This window comes from Coptis chinensis, chromosome 2, assembly GCF_015680905.1.
Source record: "Coptis chinensis isolate HL-2020 chromosome 2, ASM1568090v1, whole genome shotgun sequence".
NCBI classification, from domain to species: Eukaryota; Viridiplantae; Streptophyta; class Magnoliopsida; order Ranunculales; family Ranunculaceae; genus Coptis; species Coptis chinensis.
Window position 1 is genome coordinate 56,352,615 of NC_141457.1, and position 21,846 is coordinate 56,374,460.

The 21,846-nt window shown below is 36.3% G+C and overlaps 2 protein-coding genes across 3 annotated transcripts; one reads left to right on the forward strand and one right to left on the reverse strand.

The window, feature by feature from the left end:
• Positions 1 to 7,883: 7,883 nt before the first annotated feature.
• Positions 7,884 to 9,784, reverse strand: LOC147516744 (universal stress protein PHOS32-like). 2 transcript variants are annotated; one of them, XM_086589216.1, is made up of 4 exons: positions 9,333 to 9,784; positions 9,131 to 9,237; positions 8,920 to 9,038; positions 7,884 to 8,116 (listed from the first exon to the last, which is right to left on the reverse strand). In XM_086589216.1, the coding sequence occupies exons 1-4, from the start codon at positions 9,508 to 9,510 to the stop codon at positions 8,029 to 8,031; spliced, it is 492 nt and encodes a 163-aa protein (XP_086445342.1). In that variant the 5' UTR covers positions 9,511 to 9,784; the 3' UTR covers positions 7,884 to 8,028. The 2 variants fall into 2 exon arrangements, with proteins under 2 accessions (XP_086445342.1, XP_086445341.1); XM_086589215.1 differs by having other exon boundaries at positions 9,312 to 9,589.
• A 2,130-nt stretch (positions 9,785 to 11,914) lies between these two features.
• Positions 11,915 to 12,889, forward strand: LOC147516745 (Adenine nucleotide alpha hydrolases-like superfamily protein). Its single transcript, XM_086589207.1, has 4 exons — positions 11,915 to 12,123; positions 12,252 to 12,358; positions 12,476 to 12,597; positions 12,683 to 12,889. The coding sequence occupies exons 1-4, from the start codon at positions 11,943 to 11,945 to the stop codon at positions 12,762 to 12,764; spliced, it is 492 nt and encodes a 163-aa protein (XP_086445333.1). The 5' UTR covers positions 11,915 to 11,942; the 3' UTR covers positions 12,765 to 12,889.
• Positions 12,890 to 21,846: the final 8,957 nt, after the last annotated feature.

The following is a 21,846-nucleotide window of genomic DNA, read 5'->3' on the forward strand; positions in this document are numbered from 1 at the left end:
AAGCGCGCCAGGTCGCATGCCCCCGCAGCTCGTGCACGATCAGATAACAACAGAGAGTTCACTGTCCTGACACGTTCTCCCAGTCACATACTGGATAAGATTAAGCGCGCCTCATTTTTCCGGCCGACAATCAGGCAGCCCGCAGATCGACTGGCAAGCCTTTTTGCATTTCATAAAGCAAAGTGCCATGAAACCGATGCATCTCTGGGGGCTCAAGCATTATCTCCAAGACCTGGTGGAAGCTTGGTTATATCAAACACTACATTAGCATTCCTGATGGCGACCTGCGCCACAAGTTGCTGGCTCGTCGTGTACGTAGTCGATCTCCACCTCACCGTCACCGCCAAGGGATACAGGCTCGTCCTCACAGTAGAGGACGTTCCCGTGAGCGTTCTCGCCACGAGCGAAGGCAGCACTCGTCCGATCGTGACAATGCTCGCACTATTCATGTGATTACCTTTCCGGACGATTCCGTGACTTCTTCCCGAGAGAAAAGACGTCGGGTCGGCGCTCTTCAGGAAGTCTATCATTTTACTTCACAGGCAGCTCACGCCCCGCGTGGTTCAGGTCGCAGCGCAGGCGATATCACTTTCACAGAGGCCGACTTAAGCAAAGTCTGCCTTCCTCATAATGACGCATTGGTCGTTCATGTCAAAATCAGCGACTGGACAGTCAAGCGCGTCCTGATCGACCCTGGCAGTTCCTGTGACATCTTATTTTACCACACCATGCAAGAGATGAACCTCCCCAAGTCCGTTCTCGTCGACCCGATCGCTCCCCTTTATGGGTTCAATGGCTCCAGAGCCGACCCCGTTGGTGACATTATCTTACCAGTATCGGTGGGCTCTCGAGAGGATAAGATTACCTGCAATACTCGGTTCTGCGTTCTCGACAGCAAGTCGCCATACAATGCCATCCTCGGACGACGCTGGATTCATCAGATGCAGGCTGTACCGGTCCACTTTACATCAAGTTCTCCGTTTCCCCGGACCTCGAGGCATGATGGAGCTTAGAAGCAATCAACTTGAAGCGTACCATTGTAACCAGGTCCAATCAACAGATGCACCTGCTCGTGAATTGCTTCCCACCATACAGGAGCCCTCCAGCTACACAATGGCACGTGACTTAGTCGCAGAAGTCCAACCCCGAACTGCCAAGCAGAACGCTGGGGGCTCTTCCAAGCAGAAGTTCTCTCAACGCCGATACCTGCACTTTCGCGCCGAGTCCTCAATCGAAGACCTCTAGCTTTGACCCAAATGACGGTGGCCGTCGATTAAAGTTTCGAGATCGCCTCTCATGCCATGCAGCGTCGCCACAGTGCCAATAGCAGCCGCGCCATCAATGTGTTTGCAGCCGGTCCCACTCCCGGTTCAGTGGCTACCCTCGTCGCCTTGCCCGAGCAATTAAGTCGCTCCACCATCAGCGACCAGTCAGATCGTCCCACCAGCAGTTCCACCCTTCTCTGGAAGTGAGTCGCCAAGTAGTGCTTCGCCACCAGTTGTAAAACCCCCAGTGGCAGAAAAAGAAAAAGTGAATCTTGCGCGAAGGCGACCGAAGTTTGTATATGTAGGGGGCTAACCTCGACCCCACACTTTCGGATCCCAACTTGTAAATTTCTTATCAATGAATAAAGATGTTTTTGCTTGGTCGTATATCGATGTGCCCGGAATCGATCCTAACCTCGCTTGCCACAAATTAAACGTGAACCCCAATGCTAGACCAGTTCGACAACGACCTCGTCGACTATCCCTGCGCTTTCAAAAAGCCATCAATGACGAGGTCGAAAAACTCAAGCAAGTCGGTTTCATCAGAAAGGTAGACTACCCCGAGTGGATTGCCAATATTGTCGCCCCCCCAAAAGAATGGCCCGGTTAAACTTATCGTCGATTTAACAAATGTCAATCAGGCCACGCCTAAAGATAGCTTTCCCTTGCCTCGCATTGACCAACTGGTCGACCAAACCTGTGGTCATGAACTCCTCTCCTTTATGGATGCGTACAGTGGGTACAACCAAATCCCACTCGCCGAGGAAGATCAAGAGAAGACTTCGTTCATTACGGAGCAAGGGATCTATTGTTACAACGTCCTCCCGTTCGGTCTAAAGAACGCTGGAGCGACATACCAACGCCTGGTCACGGATATGTTCCAAGACATGTTAAAAGCGACACCATGGAGTCTACATTGGCGACATGGTGGTCAAAAGCAAAAAGCGGTGATCACCTCACCCACTTAGAACAAAGCGTTCTCGGACTACGCCCGTCACGGGCATGAAGTTGAACCCGAAAAATGCCTCTTTGGGGCCCTCCTCCGGCAAGTTTTAGGGTATCGTGTCGCAGGCGGATCGAGGCAAATCCCGACCAGATCCGAGCGTTCTTAGATATGCCCGATCCACGCACAAAGAAACAGATACTGAAGTTGTCGGGGAATGGTCGGCGCTCAACCGATTCATATCAAGGGCTTCAGATAAATGTCGACCGTTCCTGCAGCTCCTCAAAAAAGGCGAGCCGTTCTCATGGAGCGATCAATGTCATCATGCATTCGCTACTCTCAAAGAGTATCTCACCACGCCTCCCGTCTTAGCCAAACCAGTATATGGAGAGACACTGGGGCTTTATCTGGCCATTTCCGACTTCGCCATCAGCTCAGTTCTCTTTAAAGAGGAGAACAATTCAGAGAAGCCGATCTACTTCACGAGTAAGACACTCACGCCGGCCGAAAAGAATTATTCCTTCCTGGAACGAGCCGTACTTGCTTTGTTGTATTCCGCACGGAAGTTCAGGCCGTACTTTCAAGCACATCAAATTAAAGTTCTTACCGACCTTCCATTGAAGAAAGTCCTTCACAAAGAAAACAAGACTACTCGAATGGCAGTTTGGGCCGAAGAACTCGGAGAACACCACATAGAGTTCGTCCCCCGCACTTCTCAGAAAGGTCAGGTCGTCGCCGATTTCCTAGCAGATTTCCGTCGAGGACCCTAAACGGGAACAAGAAACCGAGCTCCCGGACACAAAAGCGGAGTCAAATCGCGTTGGTCTCTCTTTTGTGGATGGTTCGAGTAATCTCGGTGGAAGCGGCATCGAGTCGTCTTAGTTTCCCCGACGGAAATATGATTGAAAAGTCGATCCGCGTTGATTTTGCAACATCTAACAATGAAGCCCAGTCTGGCGCTAATTAGGGGACTACGGATGGCCCGCCGCGGCTTCGGTGTCGAAGAGCTCCAAGTCTTTAGTGACTTCGCGGTATCGGTTAAGCCCGGGTTGCAAAAGAGTACACTACCCACGAAGGTAACCTTTCCAAGTATCTTCAGGTCGTTCATCAGTTATTGCCTTCTTTTAAGCAGGTACACATACATCATTTCTTGCGTGAGGAGAACCGCCACGCAGACAGTTTAGCTTATTTGGCTACCCGGACCACGAAATGCGTTCCCGACAAGTTCTCATAGAAGTCGCCGACCGACTGCATACCAAGTCGACCATACCTTGATGATAAGCGACCTATTTCCTCTCTCCGCCAGTCAGTTGAGCCAAACATGGATGCAGCCCATCATCGATTATATCCGGCCGCGGCGCCCCCGAGGAGCGTGCCAAGCCGCGGTCTCTTATCAAGCTTCGGCGTTATTGTTTAGTCCAAACAAAGCTATTCAGAAATCCGTTGGTGGCCCACACTTACGATGCATTACCCGAGCGGGGTCGATTGATTTTTGCGAAATCCACGGGCGAATGTGGAAATCACGCCGTGCCGCCATTAGCCCCCAAGGCCATCTCTCGAGGATATTTCGGCCCGGATGCGGTCGATGCTAAAGCATCGTCCTCAAATGTCTCAAATGCCAAACGTTCGGCCACAATATCATCCAACCTGCTCGCGAACTGATTAGCATAGCGAGCCCGTGGCCATTTCACATGTGGGGCATGGACATCATGGGACCATTCATTCCACGTAAAAGTCGCGGCTTCCGCTTTGTCCTAGCTGCCACCGACTACTTCACCAAGTGGGTCGAGGCCATTCCTCTCGCCCACGTCAAAGAGTCCCATGTCCGAAACTTCATCTGGACTCACATTATCACCAGATTTGGTTTACCACATACACTAGTAATGGACAACGGGCCTCAATTCAAAGGCCGAACAGTTAAAGAGTTCCTAGCCAAGTGGAAGATCATTCATGCGTTCTCTACTCCGCAGTACGCTCAGAGTAACGGCCAAGCAGAAGCCAGTAACAAAGCAATCTTGGAAAATTTGAAGAAAAAGATTGAAAAGAATAAGAGCCAATGGCCAAACCAGTTGGAAAACATTCTATGGGCTCACCGCACCACAGCTCGCTCCAGTACCGGCGAATCGCCATTCTCCTTATGTTATGGCACAGAAGCCGTAATTCCCACCGAGCTGACCGTCACTACAACTCGATCAGAACTTGTTGAGTCAGGGTATAACGACTCCGTGTTATCCCGAGACGTCGACCTGTTGGAAGAAAAGCGAGACTTAGCTGCCGTCAGAGTCGCATCTTACCAGCAAACTCTGAAGAACTCCTACAATAAGCGAGTTCATCCTAGGTTTTTTCAACCTGGAGACCTAGTGCTCAAAAAGACGCAGGACGATTCCAAGTTAGCCCCCACATGGGAAGGCCCCTACATCGTGGAACGCGTCGTTGGCAATGGAGCATACTGGATAAGAACCCAAGAGGGGAAGATGTTGCCTCGACCTTGGAATACTTATCTACTGAAAAATTTTTATCAGTAGCGTCATTCATGTTGTAAATCTTTTGTTTTCATTAATGTAAGACAAGTTTTTGTGCTGACTGATACTATCTACTCCAGTTAGTTGCATTGGTACAGCTCTCAGGAGCTCACAGGCTACTTAGCCTCTCCAATTCTTGTAACGTCGAAGACCTATATTTCTAGGATCGACTAAAACGAGAACGCTCTCAGCGAGCAGACAGCTCTCAGGAGCTCACAGGCTACATAGCCTCTCCAATTCTTGTAACGTCGAAGACCTATATTTCTAGGATCGACTAAAACGAGAACGCTCTCAGCGAGCAGACAGCTCTCAGGAGCTCACAGGCTACATAGCCTCTCCAATTCTTGTAACGTCGAAGACCTATATTTCTAGGATCGACTAAAACGAGAACGCTCTCGGAAAGCGCAAGCGCATCTCGGGGAGCTCACAGGCTACATAGCCTCTCCAATTCTTGTAACGTCGAAGACCTATATTTCTAGGATCGACTAAAACGAGAACGCTCTCAGCGAGCAGACAGCTCTCAGGAGCTCACAGGCTACATAGCCTCTCCAATTCTTGTAACGTCGAAGACCTATATTTCTAGGATCGACTAAAACGAGAACGCTCTCAGCGAGCAGACAGCGCAGCCAGCTCTCAGGAGCTCACAGGCTACATAGCCTCTCCAATTCTTGTAACGTCGAAGACCTATATTTCTAGGATCGACTAAAACGAGAACGCTCTCAGCGAGCAGACAGCTCTCAGGAGCTCACAAGCTACTTAGCCTCTCCAATTCTTGTAACGTCGAAGACCTATATTTCTAGGATCGACTAAAACGAGAACGCTCTCCACGAGCAAACACTCAGCTATCGCAACGCTACATGCATCATACACAGAACACATAACATGCATGTGAAACACAAGCCATAACAATATTCGATCAAGCATTGCAATAGATATGCCCACCGATCTGCTGGGATTACCCAGAAAATCCAGATCGGCGTCTCATGCAAAATAAACAAAGTATAGAACTGCCACTTTCGTGGAAACCAGTTCTCCGAACAAAAAGGCGAACTGCTCAGGCAAGCCTGAAAACACAGCTCTATTGTTTGCTCTCGTATAAGAGAGAGGAATGTAGACTATACACACAACTTACGACTGACAGAGTCAGATGATGATCACCTTATCAATTTTCAGTAATGACATGCTTGTCTTCCGGGGCTGCGCTAGTCGAAGCAGTATGTCGAGCTGACCTCAGCGTGTCATACTTTTCGTCCAGAGCGGCATAGGCGATCTGAGGCTTCGATTATCGCCTTCTTCGCCTTCCCACCACCGACATTTCTTCGCATAAGCCGTCACAACCGCCAATTCCCTTTCCAACTCAGCGGCATCCCAAACAGAACGGTCTCCATAGCTCGCTCATGCTTCACCCAAGTGTTGCGTCTTCTCTCAGCAGATCGCCTGCATGAACCCAGCCATTCTACTGAGAGGGGGCTGTGTAGGGGAGCAATATCCCCACTAAGGAACATTGCAGACGAAACACAAGCGACCTCAACGCATCGATCTCCAAGACCGATCGTGAGCAACTCCTTACAAATAGGTGTGTTTTGCGGGGCCGAAAGCCTGGCGACCTCAACGCATCGACCTCCAAGACCGATCGTCGAGCGACTCCTTACAAGTAGGTGGTACGAACGAAGATACTTCAGTACGAACACTTGGCCAGAGACAGAACGCGCCCCACCAGATGTAATCATTGCAAAATCTTATTTGCATTTCCCACCACCGGGAAATAGGGACTACCGCGCCAACTCCCAATCAGAGTATGACTCACACCAAAACCACTCCAGCACTCATTCACGATCTCTGCCCTACATTTGTACATAAAGGGTACACGTGTCTGAAGGATCTCCACCCCCAGAATCCTATAAATACCATCTACTGGAACTACGTCGGACCTGATTCTTCTCTCCCCAACAAAAGGAAAAACGAGAGAAGATACGTAGGCAGTTCGCTCACAGCGACCTCGGTCCCATCCAAAGTCCAAACCCATCTCGTTCTCCTCTACAGTAATCAGGAGAAAGCTAAAACGCTCCTTTACAGACACCAACTACAATTTATATGAAGTCTCATACTTGTGATATGCCATAGATGCAAGTTTGTTTTATGTATTAACTGCCCATCTCAGAGTATGTCTACTGGTATACTGCAGGTAGAACTTGGCTAACATCGAAATTCCACTACAAAGATCATAAAACGGAAACATATTTTCAGTTAAGCGAAATACATTAGGCAGTCTTTAATTTGGTATTTGAGGCTGTATAAGTATGAGTCATGTCTACATTTTCATGATCTTAATAGGCAATTGGGAGTATGCTTTTGTCTTGATCAACCTTTTGTTCTTTTTATGAACAAGATTACAAATTAACGTTTTGACTGGCATCAAAACCCAAGGGATGGTACTGTACTGTTTGGTGGATATAGAGCTTCACCATTGACAACAAGTTTAGATGTGGAGCGGCTACTAGCTAGCCTGCCTTTCTGTTGGTCTTCTCCATTTCAAAATTAAGATTGATTTTTCAGTGCACGTGAACGCAAATATCTTCAATTGAAACATGGTCTGGAATCCTATTTTGTGCGCCGCGCAAGGCATAGGAACAGAACTTTGAAGTCCGTTCTCCTGATTAGTCTTTTATACTTGTCTTTCGAATTGTGTTCTCAAGCTTTACCACCCAATTTTAACTGGCACAGGTAAGTCGAATACAGAATTTTAAGTTTCACTTTGGACTTTTGCCCTAGAAGGCTATATATATTTTTCTTATTTAGCCTAGTAATTAATCTGAGTTTGACACTGCATATACGTCTCTGCCTGTGATTTTCCATAATTTCTAGCATTTTTCTTTTGGTGGCTGAAAGAATGCATTCAGGTGTTATTACTGTAAGTCTGTAACACTCATCACAATCTGGACTTTTCGAATGCATGTTGAAAACGATGTAATGCATATCTATCTTGACGGCATCGAAGAAAATAAGAGCTTGTCGGACACATGGACATTGTAAAGTTTTATGCGTCCTCACCTTGGAACAGATTAGCTAGCGTTTGTGTTTGTGTGGACATAATCTGCTTGCATTCTTCACCAGCTTCATGCAAATCCATGGATTTGCATAAATTTGACACAATTTTTGTGCTTCATGAATGCCCCAGCTCAGCCCGAGAAACAATTCTATTACAACTAATACATATTCACAAACTACAAATTGTTACAAGAAACACGGACCAGAAAATCATAAGATAATGCTGAGAACAACATTTACAAATTTTGAACTAAGCCACTGATTTAGGCCTTTTAACGATCAAAACTGGACACTTGACCTTCTGAGCACAGTGATTGCTTACACTTCCAAGGAATGCCCTGGTATATGGACGACAATCAAATCTTAAGTTAGTTCAAAAACATAAACAAATAAAAGATGGGGATAAGAAGAAAAAGAGACGCGATCTTCACTGGGGATTATATTCAGTGTATCATACTTTTTCTTTTTCCTTTGGATAAACATATTATGTGTACCATAGAGTTCATACTTTACCGCACTGGCGCACTTCAGAGCTCAAGGGAATCACGAAGAGACACTAACTATTTTCCTAAGTATGTAACTACAACACTACAAGTGTTTAAAAGGGAAAATGCTAATAAGCGGCAGCAAGGCATTTCAAGAATTTGTTTATCATATCTATTTGAACCAACACCAAAAGTATTTTGGCTTGATAAAATATTACAATCAGATTTGAAGATTTTTATCAGAATTTCTTCAAATAGTCCAATTTTGGAGATAACGATACGCTTAGGCCCATGACCATACAGGCATCACTCTGAAGAATATTTCAATTCGTGCTGTATTGGACATTTGAACTTGAATGAATTTTCAATTCATGCTATTCGGACTGTTGCATCGCACATGTGCAGCATCCACAATGAATTAGAGATCCGAAATCGCCAGAAGCAAATAACTCATAAATTTTTTCATACGCCAAGTTCCTTACATCGTGTAGGTGATATAGAGTTGGGTAAGGATTTAGGGAGGTATATATTGTGAATTGTTATAAATTTTGTAAAAATATATATACACAAAAGGCCCCAAAGTCGCATAGGTGCAATATTTTGATTGGACTGCTAATTAGCATTTGAGTGAGAGAGAGAAAAATGGAGTAACTGACCTCTTGATCAAACCATAACCATGTGTTCCCATGACCAAGATATCAACTCCCAACTTCTCAGCCACTTCACAGATCACATCTCTTGCATCTCCATTCTCCACCTTTGTCTCCACCTTAACCTAAATAAAAAAAAAACAAACAAACATAATTCACTTTAGACTATGATACTAATATGGTGTAACCCCCAATATAAGAGAAATTGATGACATACATCATGAAGGTCCTTGCAAAGTCTTTTAGCTTTCTCCATAACACAATCAGCCACATCATGACCATACTTCTCCATACTTGCAATTATATCAGAAGAAAACATGTACCCTGTATGCAAATCAGAAGTTACAAAAATAGTCGTCAAAAAGCACACATCAAGTAATATAATCACAAAAATATACCTTGAGAGTTCATCCTCCTACCTGTTCCATCTAAACTACTGTAGACAACACGAGGTGGTTTGGCATAGAGAAGAATAATTGTATCTTTGGAATTTTCAGAAATTACATTGCTAAGAGCCCATGATAAGGCATACAAGCTTTCTTCTCCTTCATCAACAGCAATGAGAATCTTCCGTGCTTTTGCTTCCACATTAGCCATCTGTACCAGTAGTTTATTTTGTTGTCCTTTCGCTAGATCGACCAGAACTTTTTACGAGTGTGGGGAAAGTATTGCACTAATACATTTATATAAGGAGAAAGGTGTTACGTTAGGTCGTTACTGGTTTCTGGTTTCTGGTTTCTAGTTTTGTTTACAGTGGATGCGTTGATGATTATCTCCTTTTCAATTTTTTTAAAGAGTAAATCTATCAAGTATTTGAAAACCTTTGTTAATTAATAAAATTTCGAAACCACCAACAAACCATGTCTTTGACACTTCGCCTGCTTAATATAGGTATTTTTTCTTAAGAACGGTCTATGTATATAATTTTTTAAGGGTTAATTTGACTTATCTTCTCAAAGTATGCACCCGTTTAGATTAAACTTAGTGTTGTTTAAATCATTAGATTTTAATACTCCAGATAATGGGTTTAATCTCCCTGGTATTTAAATGGTTGCACAAAGACCCCCTATAAGCAAACAAACGCATACAAATTTTTCATTATTTAAAACATAACATCAAAGTCAAAACAAACAAAAATATCCCTGTGAAAACTGGGCTGATGTCATCAATCTTTGTTTATAATTTCGGCTTAAGGACAAACCGGGTTGACGTCATCCTATGTAAATTTGTAAATATATTTACATATGACAATATAAAATTACATAGTCTTCTTAACCTATTTAAATTTAAATTTTCATATGAAATTTTTTTTCATGGAAAAATTTAAATTTATATTCTGTCTGGTGTTGTCGGAAAATTTTCAATCCCAAAAGTTAATATGTAAATTTAAGTTTTCATAGCTCCAATGACTATATAAATATAGTTTTACATATGTATGACATTTAAGTTTTTATAAATCTCCAATGACTATGCAAATATATATATATATATATATATATATATATATATATATATATATATATATATATATATATATATATATATATATATATATATATATATATATATATGTGTGTGTGTGTGTGTGTGTGTGACTATGTAAAAATACATTTACATATAGTCAGAGATTTTCAATCCCAAAAGGGTAAAAAAGAAAATAAGATAAAATGAGAAATAAAAACAGACTGGATTTCATCTCTTTTTTGGAAAACAGGGAGATTATTTAACGAGACCTAAATAATAGAGAGATTATGTGATATGGGTCGATGGGAGGGAGTTTATACTCAACCGAGTTAGAACCAAGGGGTTGAATCTCATTTCTTGTTTAATACTCATTACGTTTGTTATTTCACTTAATTCCAAAACTATCTTTATTATATTTGACATTTCCATCTTCCACTAATGACTCGTCCTCCCCAATGACCCAATCCCAACTTGATTCCACAATACAATCCATCACAACCCAAATCTTATAACCCAACAACAATAACATACCAAACCTTAAGTAAACTCAGTGACATTCAATTTCAATCTCTAAATACTCAATTACTCTGATTATTAGTCCAAAACAAATTGGATTGAGTGAGTTTTGATTACAAATTAAAATTTTCTGTTCTAAGAGAACTCAAAGCGGCTACAATATAGTTTGAACAATTTACCAAATAAGTATTGTTTCAAATTCTTAGTACTCGAGTTATAATTTTGTATAAATATGGTGGTAATGTTAGTAAAAATAAAATAGGAGAGTAATCAAGAAAAAAAATAATAATAGCTGTGGAATTAAGTGAAACATCAATTAGATTGGGTATTTAAATATAGGCTAAATCTACTGTGCGCGAGATGTAGGCTATGCCCTCACATCTCGGCCACTCATCACAAGGGGGGTGCGTGTGTATTGTGTCAAGAAGTACTGATCAACGGCCCTCACTTCCTGCGCACGATACATCTCGCGCACCGAAGTAGTGCTCTTAAATATAATGATGTAAACAACATAGATTCTAGAGTAAACTAGATGCATCAATGTGCTGGATTATCATCTATTGATTTAAGACTTTGTGGGACAGTACACATGCACCTTTTGCTGTTTGGAGAGATTTAAGACTTTATGGTACAGTACACACGCACATTTTGCTGATAGGCCTACGTACAGCACTCTAGATTTTGCATTTGAACAATATGAAATTTAAACTGAACTACTTGTACCTATTTTGAAGAGTTTAGTCTAATTAATCCTTTTTTTAATAATAACATTTCAAAAGTTTCTCCTGCCACATAAATAAATTAGTTTATACTACGTAAGTGCGTAGCAGGTTTCGCACATTGTATTGAATTTCGAAACCGTGAACGCAACGAGTCAAAACCAGGACAACTTTCAATAAAAAATGATCTATCCTTATATGTTTTGTGTTAATTACAATCTTATACGTTTTTTATTTGATAGCACACAATCTTATCTTATAGAGATCTTTATACTCGGCCTCTATATAAATAAACTTTTAGAAACCGTCTACCCAATAAACTTTTTTTTAATGGCTGACTTGGAAGTTAAACGCCGTAAGATAGTGGTCGCAGTGAACGAAAGTGAAGAAAGCATGTATGCTCTGTCATGGTGTCTCACCAACATCAACATTGATCTAAATTCCCAATATACCCTTATCCTTCTCTACATCAAACCTCCCCCTCTCGTTTACTCGTCGTTAGATATTACAGGTACCAGCTCTTTCACTCATTTTTATTTTTTTTACAGAATTCTCATAGTCCTTTTCAGTTGTATTTTATGATTAATTCGAAATCCCGGCTTTTTATCTAATAATTTTTTTTCGATTGTATATCATCAGGGTACTTGTTCGGAAGTGATATAATTGCAGCAATTGAAAAGTATGGAAAAGAGTTGGCGGATTCAGTAATGGGCAGGGCACAAGTCATTTGCAATGACTATCCCAATGTAATTTTCTTTAAATACATATATATATATATATATATATATATATATATATATATATATATATATATTAGTTTAATTTGACTAATCACCCGTCTAATGATAAATTTTCGTAATTAGATTATTCAAATAGAAAAGAAAGTGGGCAGTGGAGATGCAAAGGACAAAATATGTGAAATACTAGAGAAGCTGGGAGCTGACATGTTGGTTATAGGGAGCCATGGATATGGCAGTATTAAAAGGTAAATGCATTTTATACAGCAGGGGTTAAAAAAAGGAAGGACTAATTGTTTCTAAGGATGTGTTTCTGTCCTTGACTCGTTGCAGGGCCCTTTTAGGAAGTGTAAGCGATTATTGTTCTAAGACGGCAAAATGTCCTGTACTCATTGTGAAGCGGCCAACAACTTAAAGAATGCATCGTCTAGTATTCCATTGTGAAAATATCAACTTCTGTTTTTGTTTAGATGATTGAAAACATCATCTTCTTAAGAGTGTATCAGTTCAAGCATGTAAATAAGATTTTGAGATTTGAAATGTTGTAAAAATGTAAAATTAAAAGAATCCAAAACCTTAATCAGATTTTGGCCTTGTCCATATCTGGGCCAGTGCCAGTTTTATTACGATTTGTCGATTTCAGACAAAGGGAGGCTGCGGTTCTTAATGTACGCACACCCTATCACATCACTAACTCGGACAACGCAAAATATCAAAATTGATCGACAACTTTAATGTACATTTCGGCATCCAATCAAGCTAGTACGACATTTTTTCTTGGAATCAGCATCCATAATTCTACACTCCACCAATCACAAAACGGGCCGGTAAGTGGCAGGAATCGAACCCATCTCCTGTGTGGCGGACACAATCTACTATCTACTATCTATATACTAAAACAGAGACCTTTAAATGAGGATTTTCTCTCTTCTATGTGTCACTCTAATATGAGAGTTAGATTTTTCTCTATCCTATGTGGCACTATAATATAAAAGATAGTATTTTCTAATAAAACTCACAATCCTACCTACATTGAACCTCTTTTGAGTTTGAGTGTATTTCTAATTTTATATTTGGAGCTCTTTGGAGAGTTTGAGTGTATTTCTAATTCTTATATTTGGAGAGTTTGAGTGTATTGTCAATTCTTATATATTTGATAAAATAAAAATAAAAAAATTGCTAAAAAATAGGTGATTTGTAGAATGTAATTTCATATTACGAATCAAACACTTTTATTGTTCTAATTTTTATATATTTGATCAAATAAAAAAAATTGCTAAAAAATAAGTGATTTGTAGAAACTAATTCCATATTACAAATCATACAATTTTAGTGTCTATGAGACTATTATAAAACACCGACTTATTTCGAATATATCTTTAACGCGTAACAATTATACTAAAAATAACATCTATAATAGAAAATAAAAAAAAAATAAAAATAAAAATAATAACGACAAAGCAATAATGACAAATATTTTGAAATATGTATAATATTGAATGATACTAACGTAAAAAAAACAATTAATGGGGAACCAAAAACTGGATGCAAATGTATCAAACTAACCTCAAATAATATTTAATGGAAAATCGGAAACTGGATGCAAATACAATCATTAAACTAATCTTAAAAATTAATTAATAGAAAATCGGAATATGGATACAACTACATTAAACTAACCTCAAAGAATAATTAACAGAAAATCAAAACTTGGATGCAAATACATCAAACTAACATTAAAAAATAATTGTCATAAAATCGGAAACTGGATGCAAATACATTGAGCTAACCCTCAAAGATTAAATTAACGAGAAATCGGAAATTGAATACAACCGCATTGAACTAACCTCAAAGAAAAATTAATTATAAATTAGAAACATAATGCAAATCGTTGAACTAATCTTAAAAAAATAATTAACGGAAATCGAAACTATATGCAAATACAACTTTATCAAATAATAAACGAGAAATCGAAACCTGATGCAAATACATTAAATTAATCTCACGGAATAATTAACGGAAATCAAAAACCTGGATGCAAATGCATCGAATCGACCTTTGAAGAACAATTAATGTGAAATTGGAAATTGGATGCAAATGTATTAAACTAACCAAAAAAAATAATTAACGATAAATCGAAACCTGGATGCAACGGCATTGAATTGATCTTAAAAATAAATAACGAAATTGGAAATTGGATGCAACCGCATTAAACTAACCTCAAAATATAAATAACGGAAAATCGAACCGGATGCAAATGCATTGAACTAACCTCAAAACATAGTTGGGTTATATGTTGTGGGAATGTCTCGATAAATATAGTTTTGTATTTAAAATGGTGTTTATCTTATCTCTTTTCGTATTCAAGTAGCTTCAATATATATGAACTTCGCTTTATTAGGCAATCTCACAAAACATCAATCAAACTTCTATTATTAAACAACAAAATGAAGTTGAAGGATTTTATCAAATGCAAGTTTTTTTTTTAATGGAGAGTGAGGTTTTCACGTTATAAGAAATTTGGTTTAGTGATAAATATAATATTAATATATAATAGTTCTGCATATTTGCAAATATTTTTCAGAATAATTAATATAACAACACCCGTTCGTAGATAATCTTTGAAGATCGATTCCATATAGTGAGTCATGCATAATTTAAAGAATAATTAACTGGAAATCGAAAACTGAATAATCTTCGATGCTCCCACATAGTAAATTAAGCATAATTTACTTTTTATGTCATGTTTGTAATGACACTACAGATGGATCAGTAGAACTTGATATTACACACCACATTAGATAATTATAAGGAAATCGAAAACTGGATTCAAATACATAATTGAGCTCAAAGAGTAATTAATGGGAAATTAGAAACTTTATACAAATTGCATTAAACTAACGACAGAGAATAATTAATGGGAAATTAGAAATTGGATGCAAATCTTTGAAAAATATTTAACGAAAAATCGGAAATAGTATGCAAATACATCAAACAAACCTCAAATAATAATTAATGGGAAACCAAAAACTTGATGCAAATGCATTGAACTTAACTCAAAAAATAATAAACAAAAAATAAAAAACTGAATACAACTGCATTGAACTAACCTCATAGAATAATTGGTGGGAAATTAGAAACTAAATGCAAATGCATTGAAATAACCTCAAAGAATAGTTAACGGAAATCGAAAACGGATATAATTGTATCGAACTAACCTCAAAGCATAAATAATCATAAACTAGATGCAGATGCATTGAACTAACCTTAAAGAGTTATTAACGGGAAATTGAAAACTGGATCCAAATGCAATGAAGTAATCTCAAAGACTAATTAACGAAACATTGAAAAATGGATGAAACCGCAACTGAACTAACCTTAATGAATAATTAACGGGAAATTATAAATTTGATGTAACTGCATTGAACTAACCTCAAAAAATAATTAATGGGAAATCGAAAACTTGATGCAAATGCATTGAACTAATCTCAAAAAACAATTAACATAAAATCGGAAATCGGATGCAACTGCATTGAACTAACCTCAAAGAATAATTAACGGAAAACCAAAAACTGGATGCAATTGCATTAAACTAAAATCAGAGATTAACTAATGGAAAATAAAAAATTGAATGCAAATGCATTGAAATAACCTCAAAAAATAGTTAACTAAAAATCGAAGTCGGATGTAATCGCATCGCGACCGACCTCAAAGCATAAATGTCCACTTTTTTAGCCTTCTCACATGAATAATTACGAGTAATTAGGAACCCAAAATGAAAGTGAATTTATAAAAACAGACCCTTACATATATGTAAACTGTATAGAAATTGTAAACTATCGAACTAACCTAGAAAAACAATTAATAGGAAATCGAAAACTGATACGAGATGTATTAAACTAACCTCAAAAGAGTAATTAACGGAGATTGGAACATGGATGCAAATACAATGAACTAATCTCAAAGACTAATTAACTAAACATCGAAAATTGGATGCAAACAGCTTCAATTAACCTTAATGAATAACTAACTGAAATCATAAAGTGAATACAATTGCACCAACTAACCTCAAATAATAATTAACAAAAATTGGAAACTTGATGCAACCGCATTGAACTAGCCTTAAAGAATAATTAATAAAAATTAGAAACCGGATGCAACGTATTACATTAAACTAATCTCAAAGAATATATAATTAATGGAAAATAAAAAACTTGATGCAAATGCATTGAACTAATAACCCTAAAACATATTTGTATTATATGTAGAGAAATAAATGTCTCGACAAATATAGTTTTGCATTTTAAATAGTATTTATTATAATTTTTTTTATTGTGATTGGGAATGTCTTGCTATTCAAGCAGCTTCAATATTATTTTGGCCACATTGGACATTCTCACAAAAAACTTAATCAAACTTATATTATTAAACCTAACAATAAAAAGAAGTCGATGAGTTTTATCAAGGTTTGGTGCTTCCTTTTATAGAGAATGGTGCAAGAAATTTAAATGAGTAATTAATATAATTTTTATTTTTCATAGTTATGCATAGTTGCTAATATTTTTTAGAATAATTTAATATAATGACACCCGTTCATAGGACACGTTCATGTGATAAATCTTTTCAAATGAGAGTAGTGTATTTTTTGATGATATGAAAATAATCAATCTGTTTTAGTGATTTGTACACATTAGTACATAAGCTGAATGGTGATGATTTACAGCTAAATCACCATAAATCTAATAAAACTATTATACAAGCTAGATTAAGTTTAAGATAATTCTATTTGAAAATTATGGATTAATATTCTAAACCATAAAGTGAAAAGGTTATCTCAATTTAATCCCTTAGTTTCCAAGTACTTATACACCATAATCGCTGCTCATTAACATATTTCGATTTATTTTTAATAAAAATATATTCTGATTCGAAAATTTGCCTTTAAATCACTATAAATCTAAGAAAACTATTATACAAGCTAGACCGAGTTTAAGATAATTTTATTTAAAAATTACGGATTAATATCCTAAACCACAAAGTGAATATGTTATCTCAATTTGATCCCTTAGTTTCCAAGTACTTATGCACCATAATCGCTGCTCATTAACGTATTTTGATTTATTTTTAATAAAAATATATTCTGATTCGAAAATTTGTGCGAGACATTTTGTAAAGCTTTTTCAGCACACAAAATATTTAATAGATCCCGGGCGTATGCCCGGGTCCAAAATCTAGTCTTTATACTAAAGTAGAGACCTTTAAAAGAAGATTTTCTCTCTCCTATGTGGCACTCTAATATGAGAGTTAGTTTTTTCTCTATCGTATGTGACACTTTAGTATGAAAGATAATATTTTCTAATAGCCTATAATCCCACGTACATTGAACCTCTTTAGACAGTTTGAGTGTATTTCTAATTCTTGTATTTAGAAAGTTTGAGTGTATTTCTAATTTTTATATATTTGATCAAATAAAAAAAAATTGCTAAAAAAATAGGTGATGTGTAGAAAGTAATTTCCTATTACGAATCAAACACTTTTAGTGTTCCAATTATTATATATTTGATCAAATAAAAAAAATTGCAAAAAAATAGGTGATTTATAAAAACTAATTCCCTATTACAAATTATACAATTTTAGTGTCTATGATAAAACACCGACTTATTTCAAATATATCCTTAACATGGCTTCAAAACATAGTTAAAAGCAATTATACAAAAAATAACATCACAAAATATATAATAAAAAATAAAAAAAATAAATAACGGCAAAACAATAATGACAAATATTTTAAAATATATATAATATTGATTGAAACTAATGTAAAAAAAAAACAATTAATGGGGAACTGAAAATTGGATGCAAATGCATCGAACTAACCACAACGTAACTAATATTTAACGGGAAATCGGAAACTGAATGCAGATGCAAATGCAAGCATTAAACTAATCTTAAAAAGTAAATAATAGAAAATCGGAATATGGATAGAACCACATTAAACTAACCTCAAAGAATAATTAAGGGAAAATTAAAACTTGGATGCAAATATATTAAACTAACATCAAAAAATAATTGTCGGAAAATTGGAAATTGGATGCAAATGCATTGAGCTAACCCTCAAAGATTAAATTAACAGAGAATCAAAAACTAGATGCAGCTGCATTGAACTAACTTCAAAAAAAAAAAAAAATTATAAATTGGAAACATAATGCAAATGCATGAAACTAATCTTAAAAAATAATTAACGGGAAATCGAAAACCGAATGCAACTGCACTGAACTAATCTAAAAAAATAAACTGGTGTAAAACCTCCATAAATAATTAACGGAAAATCGGAAACTAAATGTAAACTCATTGAACTAACCTCAAACAATAATTAACGGGAAATCGGAAACTAGATGAAAATGCAACTTTATTAAATAATAAATGAGAAATCGAAAAATGGATGCAAATGCATTAAACTAATCTTACAAAATAATTAACGGGAAATTAGAAACTAGATGCAAATGCATTGAACTGACCTCAAATAATATAACAATTAACAACAAAAAATTGGAAATTGGATGCAAATGTATTGAACTAATCGAAAAGAATAATTAACGATAAATCAGAAACTAGATGCAACTGCATTGAACTGATCTCAAAAAATAAATAACGGAAATTGAAAATTGGATGCAACTGCATTGAACTAACCTCAAAATATAAATAACAGAAAATCAGAAACTGAATGCAAATACATTGAACTAACCTCAAAACATAGTTGGGCTATATGTTGTGGGAATGTCTCGATAAGTATAGTTTTGCATTTAAAATGGTATTTATCTTATCTCTTTCCGTATGATTGTGAACTCCTTGCTATTCAAGTAGTTTCAATATATATGAACTTCGCCTTATTAGGTAATCTCACAAAACTTCAATCAAACTTCTATTATTAAACAACAAAATGAAGTTGAAGGATTTTATCAAAGGTGAGTTTTTTTTTAATGGAGAGTGAGGTTTTCACGTTATAAGAAATTTGGTTGAGTAATTAATATAATATTAATATATAATAATTATGTATATTTGCAAATATTTTTCAGAATAATTAATATAACAACACCCGTTCGTAGATAATCTTTGAAGATTCCACGTAGTGAGTCATGCATAATTTAAATAATAATTAACGAGAAATCGGGAACTACATAATCTTCGATGATCCCATGCACATAGTAAATTAAGCATAATTTACTTTTTATGTCATGTTTGCAAGGACACTACATATGAATAAGTAGAAGTTGGTATTATACACCACATTAAATAATTATAAGGAAATTGGAAACTGGATTCAAATATATAACTAAGCTCAAAGAGTAATTAATGAAAAATTAGAAACTTTATGCAAATTGCATTAAACTAACGACAAAGAGTAACTAACGGGAAATTAAAAATTGGATGCAAATCCTTGAAAAATATCTAATGGAAAATCAGAAACGATATGCAAATACATCAAAGAAACCTCAAATAATAATTAATGGGAAACCGAAAACTTGATGCAAATGCATTGAACTTAACTCAAAAAATAATTAACAGAAAATCAAAAATCGAATGCAACTGCATTGAACTAACCTCATAGAATAATTGGTGGGAAATCGGAAACTAAATACAAATGCATTGAAATAACCTCAAAGAATAGTTAATGGGAAATCAGAAACCGAATATAATTGTATCGAACTAACCTAAAAGTATAAATAATAAAAAACTAGATGCAGATGTATTGAACTAACCTTAAAGAGTTATTAATGGAAAATCGGAAACTGGATCCAAATGCAATAAACTAATCTCATAGACTAATTAACGAAACATTAAAAAATGGATGAAACTGTACTGAACTAACCTAAATGAATAATTAACGGAAAATTATAAATTTGATGTAACTGCATTGAGCTAACCTCAAAAAATAATTAACGGGAAATCGAAAACTTGATGCAAATGCATTGAACTAACCTCAAAGAACAATTAACATAAAATCGAAAATTGGATGCAACTGCATTGAACTAACCTTAAAGAATAATTAACGGAAAACTAAAAATTGGATGCAACTGCATTAAACTAAAATCAGAGATTAACTAACGGGAAATCCAAAATTGGATGCAAATGCATTGAAATAACCTAAAAAAATAGTTAACTAGAAATCGAAAGTTGGATGTAACTGCATCGCACTAACCTCAAAGCATAAATGTTCAATTTTTTAGCCTCCTCACATGAGTAATTATGAGTAATTAGGAACCCAAAACAAGAGTGAGTTTATAAAAACAGACTCTTACATATATGCAAACTGTATAGAAATTATAAACTATCGAACTAATCTAGAAAAACAATTAACGGAAAATCAGAAGCTGGATGCAGATGTATTGAACTAACCTCAAAGAGTAATTAACGGGAGATTGGAACCTGGATGCAAATGTAATGAACTAATCTCAAACACTAATTAACGAAACATCGAAAACTAGATGCAACTATACTGAATTAACCTTTTAATGAATAACTAATGGGAAATCATAAAGTGGATGCAATTGCACTGAACTAACCTCAAATGATAATTAACAGAAAATCGAAAACTTGATGAAACTGCATTGAACTAACCTAAAAAAATAATTAATGAGAAATTGGAAACTGGATGCAACGTAATATATTAAACTAACCTCAAAGAATAATTAATGAAAAATCAGAAACTTGATGCAAATACATTGAACTAATAACCCTAAAACATATTTGTATTATATATAGGGGGAATAAATGTTTCGACAAATATAGTTTTACATTTCAAGTAGTATTTATTATAATTCTTTTATTGTGATTGGGAATGCCTAGCTATTCAAGTAGCTTCAATATTATCTTCGCCACATTGGGCATTCTCACAAAACTTCAATCAAACTTCTATTATTAAACCTAACAATAAAAAAAGTCGATGAGTTTTATCAAGGTTTGATGCTTCATTTTTATAGAGAGTGGTGCAAGAAATTTAAATGAGTAATTAATATAATTTTCATATCTCATAGCTATGCATAGTTGCTAATATTTTTTAGAATAATTTAATATAACAACACCCATTCGTAGGACATGTTCATGTGATAAATCTTTTCAAGTGGGAGTAGTGTATTCTTTGAGGATATGAAAACAATCAATATGTGTTAGTGATTTATACACATTAGTATGTAAGCCGAACGGTGATGATTTACCGCTAAATCACCATAAATCTAATAAAACTATTATACAAGCTAGATCGAGTGTAAGATAATTTCATTTAAAAATTACGGATTAATATTCTAAACCACAAAGTGAAGAGACTATCTCAATTTGATCCCTTAGTTTCCAAGTACTTATGCACCATAATCGCTGCTCATTAACGTATTTTGGTTTATTTTCAATAAAAATATATTCTGATTCGAAAATTTGCTGCTAAATCACCATAAATCTAATAAAACTATTGTACAAGCTAGATCGAATTGAAAATAATTTTA